The sequence below is a fragment of the Idiotropiscis lumnitzeri genome, chromosome 7, assembly GCF_059441095.1.
Source record: "Idiotropiscis lumnitzeri isolate Australia: NSW breed Sydney's pygmy pipehorse chromosome 7, RoL_Ilum_1.0, whole genome shotgun sequence".
Lineage (NCBI taxonomy): Eukaryota > Metazoa > Chordata > Actinopteri > Syngnathiformes > Syngnathidae > Idiotropiscis > Idiotropiscis lumnitzeri.
Genome location: NC_142397.1, coordinates 20799021 through 20812193, shown reverse-complemented (window position 1 = coordinate 20812193; position 13173 = coordinate 20799021). Strand labels below are relative to the sequence as shown.

General features: G+C 43.0%; 1 protein-coding gene across 4 annotated transcripts in view; it reads right to left on the bottom strand.

Annotated features, from left to right (window-relative positions):
• Positions 1-313: 313 nt before the first annotated feature.
• Positions 314-13173, bottom strand: part of LOC148333989 (RNA-binding protein Musashi homolog 2-like) — a 127668-nt gene continuing 114808 nt past the window's right edge. For 2 of the 4 annotated variants that reach the window (XM_088300025.1, XM_088300027.1), the window contains exons 12-14: positions 12468-12671; positions 7935-8071; positions 314-394 (exon numbers count right to left, since the gene is read on the bottom strand). In XM_088300025.1, coding sequence (XP_088156151.1) covers positions 353-394; positions 7935-8071; positions 12468-12671 — 383 coding nt within the window. In that variant the 3' untranslated portion in view covers positions 314-352. Of the gene's footprint in view, positions 395-6590; positions 8072-12467; positions 12672-13173 lie in introns of those variants that run through there. The other 2 variants (XM_088300024.1, XM_088300026.1) reach the window with 1 other exon arrangement.

Below are 13173 nucleotides of genomic sequence, written 5' to 3'. Positions count from 1 at the left end.
TTTATGGATGTCGCCAAAACATTATAGTAAAAACAATTATCCTGACGTGTGGGGTGTGTTGGCTGATTACTTTCCCTCCTCCTGTTCCACATATTTACAATCAAATAACCTTTTTTGTTGGTGTGCTAGATATCAGGCGAGCCATGTACATTGTGATTGTGACGTGAACCAGGATGACAGCCATGTAGGACGTGAAGCTTGTGCTGATGTGCCATGTACAGTATGATTGGAACAGAAATGAGAAAGAATGTGAGAACACTGGGCATGTGAATGTGTAACTTTGATTTAATATGAAATTAGTATGCATTCACCTGAAAAGAGATTACAACCAGCCCCAGTAGACAGTTGACTTTCATTGATATCCGTTAGTAAAAGCTGTTGCAATCAGTGGACACTGAAATTCAAAAACATAATACATCAGTTTGACAGATACACAAATTTAATAGGTAATCACTCAATGACTGATCTGCCCTATTGACACTAGGTCTCATTACCTACCATATTTAAATGTTTGATATACAGTAATACCCCGGTTATCGCGGTTAATGGGGACCGAGACCACCCGCAAAAACTGAAAATCCGCGAAGTAGCGGCGCACCTCCAAAAATGCTTAAAAAAAATAAAATAAAATAAAAAATAAAAAAAAAAAAATATATATATATATATATATATATACACAGTAATACCCCGGTTATCGCGGTTAATGGGGACCGAGACCACCCGCGAAAACTGAAAATCCGCGAAGTAGCGGCGCACCTTCAAAAGAAAAAAAAATTTTTTTTTTAAATAAATAAAATACTTATATATACAGTGAACCCCCGGTTATCGCGGTTAATGGGTACCGAGACCACCCGCGAAAACTGAAAATCCGCGAAGTAGCGTCGCACCTTCAAAAAAAAACAAAAAACAAAAAAAAACACTGTGTATATATATGTACTTCGCACCTATATATATATATATATATATATATATATATATATATATATATATATATATATATATAGGTGCGAAGTAGTGGCGCACCTTCAAAAATGCTTAAAAAATAATAATATATATATATATGGGTAGAGAGTGAAATTCATGTTATAACAAAAAAAAATAATAATTATTATTAAAACTTTTTTTTTTTATTCCCCAGCCATTATTTTCGTATTTATTCAATTACTTCTTTTTGTATTTATTTAATTACTTCGACTTTTACCTGCTGGTACGCCGTCCGGTGTGCCCTGTGAATGTTATGATCCTCCAGCAGACGCAGACACGGGAAAAAAGGTGGTGATACAAAGATATTTATTATAATCACAATATAGTCAGTGTAATCAGCGCGTCTCGCAGCAGCTAACGGCATGGCGCGAGACGATCGCTGGAGGAACGCCCACACAGCTGAAAAAACAAAAACACACGCGGCATGACAGCCACGGATCATGACAGTGAAATGAAAGGTGGCATTCTTCATTTATTTATTTATTCATTCATAACTGACAGCCTCACGCTACGCTCGTGCCCGGGCGGAAGAGGTGCTCCTATTCGGCTTAACTGTGACACACGCCCGCCCTCCTCCCCCGGAGCTTCCATTCGGTTAAACTTAGGGGCCGCTTGGAACCGCCCGTGCCCGGGGAAGGTGCTCCTCTTCGGCTTACTGTGACGCGAGCATGCCCTCCTCCTCTGGAGCTTCCATTCGGTTAAACTTAGGGGCCGCTTGGAACCGCCCGTGCCCGGTGAAGGTGCTCCTCTTCGGCTTACTGTGACGTGAGTATGCCCTCCTCCTCCGGAGCTTCCATTCGGTTAAACTTAGGGGCCGCTTGGCACCGCCCGTGCCCGGGAAGGTGCTCCTCTACGGCTTAACTGCCACGCACGCCGGCCGGAGCTCTGGTACGGTCCGAACCGCGCGAAACGTCGCCACCAATTGTGTCCGGGGGAACGTGCTCTTCTTCGTCCACTCTCCTCTTCGGCGCACGCCGGCCGTCTAACCGCTCCAGCGCCCCCTCGTGCCGCTCGGCGAAACTACAATGCCCCCGAATATTTTTTAGACCCGCGAAGCACTGAACCCGCGAAAGGTGAACCGCGAAGTAGTGGGGTATTACTGTATATACAGTGAACCCTCGGTTATCGCGGTTAATGGGGACCGAGACCACCCGCGAAAACTGAAAATCCGCGAAGTAGCGGCGCACCTTCAAAAATGCTTAAAAAAAACAAGTGCGAAGTAGCGGCGCACCTTCAAAAATGCTTAAAAAATAAATAAATATATATATATATATATATACGAATAGAGAGAGAGTGAAATTCATGTTATAACAAAAAAACAAAACAAATTATTATTAAAACTTATTTTTTTATTCCCCAGCCATTATTTTTGTATTTATTCAATTACTTCTTTTTGTATTTATTTAATTACTTCGACTTTTACCTGCTGGTACGCCGTCCGGTGTGCCCTGTGAAATGAAAGGTGGCATTCTTCATTTATTTATTTATTCATTTATTCATTCATAACTGACAGCCTGGCGCTCCGCTCATGCCCGGGCGGAAGTTGTTCCTCTTCGGCTTAACTGCCACGCACGCCGGCCGGTCTCCTCCGGAGCTTCCATTCGGTTAAACTTAGGGGCCGCTTGGCACCGCCCGTGCCCGGGGAAGGTGATCCTCTACGGTTTAACTGCCACGCACGCCGGCCGGAGCTCTCGTACGGTCCGAACCGCGCGAAACGTCGCCCCAAATCGTGCCCGGGGGAACGTCCTCTTCTTCGTCCACTCTCCTCTTCGGCGCACACCGGCCGTCTAACCGCTCCAGCGCCCCCTCGTGCCGCTCAGTGAAACTACAATGCCCCCGAATATTTTTTAGACCCGCGAAGCACTGGAAGCCGCGAAAGGTGAAGCGCGAAGTAGCGAGGGTTCACTGTATATATATATACGGGTAGAGAGAGAAAGAGTGACATTCATGTTATAACAAAAAACACCCTGTAAAATATGTTGTCTGTTTACAATAACAATTGAGGGTCTAGAACACTGTTCTACCGAACAATTTACTTACGAACAACCAATTATCGTTATCAGCTTTCAAAAACAAGCAAACACTACAATTAGCAAACATAATTAGTCCGTCGTTTTGCGCAACAAATTAACATTTAGAATTTCTATTGGGGGGGGTTTAAGATTACAGTAATACCTGTACATGAATAAAATTGTACCATACCATATAGAAAATGGGTGTAGAGAGAGAGATTTGTGTTAAACAATCAAACAATAAAACTGTCATGACCCGTGTCGGTCATGTCAGGGTTGTTGATTAGTATTATTGTCACGTCCCATGCCATGCTTTCGTGTTGTTGTTTTCTCAGCTGAGTGGGGGCGTTTTCCGCCAGCGCTCGTTCCCGCCCTGTCTCGCCCGGCTGATGAGACGCACACACCGGTTCCCCGTTAGCCTCCCAGCTGACTCTCATTTGTACTGTTAATTACCGGACTATTTAAACACCCCGTGCCGACTGCTTGTCGTCGGTGCATTGCTCCCGCTACACCCTCTATACGCATTTGCCCCGATTGCTCGGTCATCCCGTTCACGTTCATGTTCATTTGTAACTTGTCACTTGTCACTGTCCTTGCTCCCCGTCACTTTTCGGTCTAGTCACGTTCTGTTCACCTTCTGTTATTTTCACACCCCGCCACGTTTGTGTTTGTCCAGTTCCCTCGTTTGCCTTCCTGTTTTGTCGTTAATTAAACTCCCTTCAAGTTACCCGTGCCTTGGCTTCCCCGCATCTTTGGGTCCTCCCCGCTACCTCGCCTACCCGCGAGCTTAACAAAAACAACATTTAACTGACCTCTTACAATAAGTTCTTCGAAGCGTAGCTGATGAAAAGACCTGTGCTGTACGATGAGGTAATAACGATGAATGACTGCACAGGGCCATGAAGAGCTTTACTGCTCCTCGGATGACGCCGCAGACTGTCATGACCCGTGTCGGTCATGTCAGGTCTTTGTTTGTTTTTGTCACGTCCCGTTTCGGTCATGCCATGTCTTTGTTTTGTTGTCCCAGCTGAGTGGGGGCGTTTCCTCCAGCGCTCGTTCCCGTCCCGTGTCATCATGGCTGGAGAGACGCGCCCACCACCCACACACCGGTTCCTCGTCAGTCACGCAGCTATTTCACATTGGCTTCATAATTACCAGGACTACTTAAGCGCTCAGGACCGACTGCTTGGCGTCGGAACATTGCTCCCTCTGCTTCCTTTCCTGACTGTCATGGCCGAGTCCTGATATCGCTCTCGTTCTCGTTCACGCGCATAAGTTATTTGTCACTGTCCCTGTTTTCCTCGTCATTTTGTTCTGTTAGTCACGTTTAGTTCCTCTTCGTTATTTTGCACTTTGCCACGTCAGATTGTTTTCTCCCAGCACCTGATTTGCCCTCTTAAGTTCCCTCATTAAATTCCTTTTAAGTTACCCTTGCCTGGCTTCCGTGCATTTTGGGTCCTCCTCCTTCACCTCGCTACAAGCGAGCTTGACACAGACGATGCAGGAGAAGCTGCAGGAGGCGGCGTAGTGGCTATAGGAGGTGGCGTAAGGGATGCAGGAGGCGGTGTAGCGGCTATAGATAATATATTTAATATTTTTTGATATTTTTAATTTTTGAATATTTTTTTTAGACCCGCGAAGCACTGAACCCGCGAAAGGTGAAACGTGAAGTAGCGAGGTATTACTGTATACTGTAATAGCCTACTGCATATGCATTTTTTATTGAGTTCATTACTCTTTTTCCCTACATGTTCATGGTGTAGCTTCACTTACATTTTATGGTAAAAATAAACCTCATAAATATACAACACCCAACTCACTTGTAGCAGGGACAAGCTAAGAAAGTCTGACAGTATTCAACAGTATTCAACTCAGCATCATAGATTTGTTATCCATGACATTCAATTTAGAAGCCAAATTCAATTATAAGTACCTAACTAATCCTGGTTAAGGATATGTGCACGGCAAGTCAGTACAGCCACAGAAGGCAATTCGGCGCATGTGGCATTCATATCTGAGGCTATGTTTGTACTGCAGTTCAAATCATATATTTTTTTTGGGGTAAACGGTAAACAGTGTTTCATTTGTATGGCGCTTTTCCATCTATTAAGGCACTCAAAGCGCTTCAAACTGACTTTGCATTCACCTTGGGAGATGACCTCTCGACCACTGAGACATGCTGCCTGTCATGATCCGTGTCTTGTCATGCCACGTGTCTTTTGTTTTGTTTTCTCAGCTGGCCTGTGGGCGTGCCTCCCGGCATTCTTGTCATGCCATGTGCTCACGGCCGGAGAGTCACGCCCACCGGCAGTCCACGTGGGTCTTGTCAAGCCCTGATTACCCTGTCTATTTATGCCTCCGACGCTGACTCCTCAGCGTCGGATTATTTCCTTCCCAATGCTCACGACCACGTTCCACGTCTGTGTAGTTTGCTCATTGTATTCTTGTTTCGCTATTGTTATGACCTTCGCCTCGTTCCTCGACTACACCCCCCACCTATTGTTTGTCGGATCCCTTTGCTCGATCTCTTTTTGTTACGCTCAGTTTCCCTTGCATGTGCAAGCGCTTTTTGTTCTCGTTACTGTTATTTCCCTGGAGTGGCTTTTCCCTCCAGCGCTTTCCGTTTGTCCTTGTCGGTTTTGCTCCCTTGGTTCGCTTAGTATTGTTCTGACAATAAACCTATTGTTAACTACTAAAGGATAATGTAAATGGCAGTCAATTTAAAACTGAACAAAGGTTAGACGGCTCGGAGCCACTTTTGTGATCCTGGCATGGAAGTCCATTGTTTCAGAGGGGTCTCGTTCACACCTCCTGTGGTGCAGCTGTGATCTAATCTTCCTGCATTCCTCTCCTGAATGTCTGGTCATTAGCATGGTCTAAACTTCAGTTACACTTAAAGGATTTCATACTTTTGACTATTAAAGGAATATAAGAGTTTGAGCTTAACATAGTTCATTAGATGTTGGTGCATCCAATGTATGAAAATGTGATATTGTAAAATGCTGAGAGTGTGACTGGTGGCGAGAAACTGGTTGCGGGGGTTGTGCAAGAATGGAATGTTTTAGAAACCGAAGGTGCTGAGCGAGACGAGATGACTCCGGGAAGGAGCGGCCATCGGGGGAATCGCACGCAGGAGGAGCCACGGGATTCGGCGGGAGGAGAAAGACCAATGAGAGCGAGCTAAAGTTAACTGCAATACACATAGCCAATAGAATCATGCCAGGATGCCTTTGTCTGTGCCATTTTGCATGTTGTATAGTATGAATCAGGACTGGGCAACTCGGGGGTAGAACACATTCGCTGGTGGTATGAGAGGTGTAGAGCTGTATTGAGAGGGACCCAAACTCAAGTTGTAGATTTGTGTGTTAGGAATAAATCCACTCGTGTGTGAAAATGCCGGCTTCCTGATACCTTTCTATTGCAGAACGAGCGCGCATATTGTTGGATGTGTGAGAGTTGGGTAAGGTCGCAAATTGGAGTCAGATTACTTATTTGAGTTTACATTGGGTTAAAGTTAAATTCTAACATTGATATAAAGATAAATTCCAACACTACCTTTTCTCCCGTGTCCGCGCTTAAGGAGTTCCATCCTCGCTGCTTTTCCGGCCACGGCTGGAAAAGCAGCCAGACCTTACACTGCCTTCCATTTTTTTTTTTGCCCATATGTGATACGTGATTTATTTTCATACAGTGTCAAGAGTACAACTTGGATTTCTTCAACTCTGACTTGTGTCATGATCTGTATTTGTGGTTTCTGGTTTAGTATTTAGTTTCATGTTTTTCCTTGTTTGGTTTGTGTCTCATACGCAATCTCCCTGAAACCCTTTGTGTCTTGTCCAGGTGTTCCTCGTTGTTTCATTACTTTGTTTGTATTTAGTTCCTTGTTTTCTTTCACTTCTTGTTGGTCCATTGTCATTGTCCCGGTCAGATGTTATTCATATTGAGGTGTCCTGTCTCCTGTTAAGTGTCTGTTATCAGGTTCTTAGTGTTTTAGTTTTCTAAGTCATAGTCACAGTCATAGTTATTTAGTTCTTTGTTCCTTGTTTTGTTGATCCTTGTTATTTTGCGCCTTGATGCTTTTGTTTTTCCCAGTCCCTTGTTTGCCTTTTTATTTTCAATTAAATACCGCTTAAGTTACACCCACCTCACTTTCATGTGTTTGGTTCCTCCTCAACCTTCACCACAACATGACAACTTGGGTCTATTTCTTATGTGGCTATAAATCGGATATTTATCTGATGTGTCTTCCACTATTACAAAAATGACAGCATTTGTAATGGCTTGATGCGTTCACTATTGAATCATTTGTTTTAATTAGATTCTACATTGTATGTTGGTCGGCTTGTCAAATACATTAAAGTGACTTGCCTGGTCGATGGTTGAAGGAAGGTTAGGCACAACTGATCTACAGAATGGCAGGCACACCCTTTTACAATTGAGCTCCAAGTGTTCAATCATAAGCATAGTAGTCTAAGTTACTCGTATTGGATTTATTTCATGCAGCAAGAATAGCACACACTCTCCTTCAAAGTGTAGGGGGTCGGACAGAATGTCCCACTGTCGATGACACTTAGTATTTTCATATTTTAAGTGTGCGACATTTTCCAAATGGATTTCTATGACAAGTCTGAAGAAAACTAAATGCTCCATGATTCACAGCCAGCCTCACACTTCAATGAGTCACGCCTTTTTCGTGGTCACATACAAATTCCATGGTCAGCCACAGTGGGTGCGTCAGAAGATACACAAGCCAGGTGTGTAAAAAAAACAAACTCTTATGGGAAACTAAGGCACTTAATCAACCATCAGAATCGAATCAACCAAGTTTAAAAGTCTAAACAGCATTTTTCATACATAACGGCAATATACCCGGCAATATATCTGAATGGTTTGTATTGCCAGGAGAGATATGATGATGATGCAAAGGTAGACACTCACAGCGATACTGTGGCTAAAGCCAGAAACAGGCTGAGGACTCGTAGCGCTGTTATAGTTCTCCTGACTGGCAGTACCATAGAGGTCAGCGATATGACCAGGGCTGCTAGTACCAGGAAAGGGTCCAGACCTCATTGCATCTGGTAAGAAAGAGTCAGCGGAGTGATTAGTTACATCAACAAAAAAAACAAAAACATCCGGATTACTACTTCAACACATGTATGAGTCAGGCCGTTGTTCCTTTCTTCTTCAAATCCACTATTGCCATCAGAATCAGAATGCCCTCTATTTTCATTGCACTCAGTGTACAATATTGGAGAGCTCCCTCTCCAGTGCAATATAAAAATAATTAGATTAAATATATTGATTACATTAATTAAAGATGAAATAAATAAATATGAAATACAATAAATAAAACACAATACAATTCAATAAAATTTTATTTCTATAGCGCATTTCACAACAGATGGACCTGTAACAAAGCGCTTTCCATATGGTGTGATATAAATTAGCAGGTAATAAGAACACAAATGAAAACAGTTAAACACATTTACAATAGATACCAGAAGAACAGCAGAACAATGATGGTCTCATGTTGAGTCCAAAGCTGAAGAATAAAAATATGTCTTGTAATGGGTTTTAAAATTAGACAGTGAGGGGGCTTGCCTAACATTCAATGGGTTCTCATTCCATAGGGAAGGACTGGCAACAGAAAAGGCATGATCCCCCCTGAGGCTGCGCTTAGTCCTCGGTACCTCCACATGTTGCAGTTCTACAAGGCAAAGGTAGTTGTATACGACAGTTAAGCATGGATATGGCTCTAGGGGAAAAAATGTTTTTCAGTCTGTTGGTCTTTATTTTTATGCACCTGTAGCGCTTGACAGAGGGCATAGGTCGAAGAGGTGTGAGCTCGGGTGAGTATTGTCCTTGATGATCTTGTGAGCTCTGCTGAGGCAATGGGTGGTGTAGGGGTGCGGCAGGGAGGAGAAAGGGCAGCCAATAATCCTCTGCGCTGTTTTGACTGTCCTCTGGAGCCTCACTCTGTCTGCCTCCGTGCAGCTGCCTTACCAGGTGGAGACACAATAAGTCATCAGGCTCTCGATGGACGAGTGGTAGAAGGCCAGCAGCAGCTGGCTGTCCAGATTGAATTTCTTGAGGACCCTCAGGAAGTGCAGACGCTGATGGACCTTCTTTATCACTGCTGTTGTATTGTGTGTCCAGGGGTGGTCATCGGAAATCTGTACTCCCAGTAACTTGAATGTGTGGACCCTCTGCACACACTCGCCTGTGATGTCTTGTTCCTCCTGAAGTCACTGATCTCCTTGCTCTATGCTATACGTGCTGAACAACACTCAGGATGAATCACATTGTCAAGTTGGCAGATGGCATAAGTGTGACGAGTCTCATCTCCAATCCCTTTGAGGTGGGCTACAGCCAGCAAATTGTCTCCTGAACCTGAACACCACCAACAAGATTATTAACTTCAGGAGAGGCCTATATACATCTGTGGTGAGGAAGGCTCAGAAGCATTTTGACTTCCTGCCAGCTAGAATCCCAAATGCAAGTAGTCCGTTCATCTCTGTCCTATGACTCTATGACTCAACAATAAAAAAAACATGAACAGAAAGTACAGCAGGGAAGTGTCAGTGTCAATTCATTTATTTTAATCTAAAACTGGAGTTGGCCAGTATTTAATGTGTTGGAAGTTGGAAGTTCCACTGTGATTCCACAGAATGATGCAAGGAAGGGTAACTGCAGAAGCGTGCAGGCCTTTGAAGATAAGAATGATTGACTGCAGGTAACTACTTCAGTTTAGTAAGTGAAGTGACGTACAACTGTAGCTCATCATTTTGTCTCCTTAATTCAGCGTACTCTAAAATGAAAATTTAAGATCAAATCAAAGTGTGATGATTTTTATTCACTAGCTTTCATCACACAGGGAAACCCATTGTTGTCACGACCAGGCAACTTATGAATGCACGGCAGAAATTGCACTGGTGATTTTGAGAGACAACAATATAACCAATCAACCAGTAAAATGTCTCTCAACTAGCGTATAAGATGTTTATAGTGTACACTTCATCCTAATAAGTCCCAATGCTCTTTCTTATGACTCTTGGTGATTATCTTTTCTAAAGTGCTTTGAGTATTGCACCCATGGAGCCATCTGCGGGACAGTCAGAAAATTACACAGGGTGCCCATTGGTAGTATGTGACTGAAGCGTGGAAGTCACATTTCCAAAGATCCACATTACAAGGTAGTAAAATAAGAAATAATAACTTCACCCATATTGTTGAAACTACATTTTAGTCCTATTTTACTTGCTGCGATTCCAGTACCATGTATTACACCAGTTGTTACGTGTTCACATTTTGGGACCAATAAAATGGGTCGAGCTGGGATTTTAAAATCTGCCGCTGGCATGTATTCATCAATTTCACCGTGGCTTGTGTTCTGTTTAAGTTCTGCTGCCTCCATGGTCTGACTGTAAAATAATTTTATTTCAAGTTATGTTTTTGGGCCATTTCCATGATGTCATTGTACCAGTGCCACAAAGAAGTTGTGATGTCACTCAGTTTAAATGGAAGTCTTTGTTATGACTGGGTGATTCAGAGTCTTATCCTAATATGTTTTGAAAGACTGGCGATACAAGTTACACATTCAGTATCAGGGGTGGGCAACACGAATGCTGGAGATGGCCCCAATTTTTTTATTAGTGATACTCGTGGGGGCACTTAGGACCACACACTTCCTAATCAGACATAAGACAAAAATGCTATGTTAAATATGGACAAATACTTGCATAATGCAAAACACATGCTCAACACATTTAATTTTTATGAGGATAAAAGTTTAGTATAAAAGATCCACTATCCTAACTCAAGAACACAGGGTTCGAAGCAAACGACACTCCCACATCTAATTGCAATGGTCTCTCTTGCATAAAAAATACCATTCAAAGATGGCACAAGAAAGTAACATATTTTCAACTCACTCAAAATTTATGTTAACTGTAAGATCCAGTGTAAGTTCAATTAATGTCTGGATATTTGCAGTTAGGCACCGGATAATTTGCATATTTACTGCGTTATTTATCCATCCATTATCTGTACCGCTTTTTCCCACTAGGGTTGCGGGGGTGCTGGGGCCTATCCCAGTTATCTTCGGGCTGTAGGCGGGGGACACTCTGAACTGGTTGCCAGCCAATTGCAGGGCACACAGAGACAAACAACCATCCGCGCTCACACTCATACCTAAAGGCAATTTACAGTGTTCAATCGACCTGCCATGCATGTTTTGGGAATGTGGGAAGAAACCGGAGTACCCGGAGGAAACCCACGCAGGCACGGGGAGAACATGCAAACTCCACACAGGATGGCCGGAGCCGGGATCAAACCCACGACCAGTGATGTCTCTCACTGTGAGGCCATCGTGCTAACCAGTCGAGCCACTGTGTCGCCCATCTTCTTTTTTATACACCAATAATTTGGGATTTTTCATGTTTTCATTATCAAGTCCATATCAATCTATTGTGGGTGAGAGTCAAAATGCTGCAAGATATAAAGTGGGTAACATTGTGAATACCTTTCTGCATGTAACATACTCATAATTCAATATTAATTTTTAACATAAATCTACCTTCTCTCTCTACCTTCTGGTATCTATCGTTTATGTTTTAATCTGTGTTTTAATTTCCCGCTGGTGGTCATAGATTATATTTTAATCTAGATTAATCTCACTCCAATCCTGGAGTTAATCTAGAATTTATATTACCCCATATGGAATGCGCTTTATAGCTCCACCTGTTGTGAAATGCGCTATATAAATAAAGTTGAATTGTATTGTATTTTATTGTGGGCGACATGGTGGGCGACTGGTTAGCACGATGGCCTCACAGTGCCGAGGTCGTGGGTTCCGGCTCCGAGCTTTCTGTGTGGACTTTCATGTTTTCACCGTGCCTTGCGTCGGTTTCCTCCAACCTTCCAAAAACATGCATGGCAGGTTGATTGGACACTCTAAATTGGCCCGAGGTATGAGTGTGAGCACGGATAGTTGTTTGTCTATGTGTGCTCTGCGATTGGCTGGTAACCAGTTCAGAGTGTACCCCGCCTACTGCCCAAAGATATCTGGGATAGGCTCCAGCATCCACCGCGACCCTAATGAGGAGAAGCGGTACAAATAATGGATGTATTGTATTGTACTAAATAGGACACAATTTCCTACATCCCTCTAACCGTTAATAGATTGTATTTTGTGATGTCATCTTAAAGTTAATTAGATTGATGAGGATCTACCCCCTTGAAAATGAAAATTAAATATTTAAGACAACAGTGAAAATGAGAAATTATGTACTATAGAGTCAATAATAAAACAGAAGTGGGCAAATGAACACTGCTGCAAAGTCAGTGCTATGGAATGCATGCAGCAAATTACAGGCAAATGTCCATTACATTCACAAATGCATGCTTACCACATTAACCACTATCCTTGAGAAAAAAAACCTGTGGGAGGAGTGGACACATGAATTTACACACCTGGGCTCTTAAAAGGGTCCGGACTGTGAAGGTGGTGCTGAAGGGCAGCGGGAGAATTGCAGGCCGCGCTGGCATGCTCATTAGGTAGCATCTGAGCTGCTGTTGGTGGCCCGAGGGAGCCATAGTCAGATACAGAGTAGTGTACTCCACCCCTCATGTCACCGCTGGTTCCAGCCAAAGAGCACAACCCATAATCAGGGAGTCCTGGCAGATGGTAGAAGTGAAACATGTTTTCTGAATGCTGTTCTGACACACAGCCAAGTGTATCAATCAGAAGGATTGACCTTATGATGTTGTGATACAGTTTGACTACATGGCGTATCAATCAAAAGCATCACCAGACATCTTTAAAACATACTCGGTTTAATAAACACTGCATCTATGCAAATCACCCTAAAAACAGGACAACACGAGCACATACCCCTCAGTCCAAGCATAACTGCATATATACGATTAGAATGGCAATAGATTTAGAGCAACCCAAAGATTCAATTGACTCTCTTTTGTGGTGGAAAAAATACAACAAAAAAATACTCAACAGAAGCATTATGGGAACAAAAATTAAGAAAACAAGCAATCGTTTATGTCAGACTGTGGTCATAAATCAAAGAAAATGAGCAGAATTATGCCTCATCCATTTTAGATGCGATACTGACGGGATGATAAACTCAAGATGATGTACCAGAGGAGTACTTCAGACTTATAA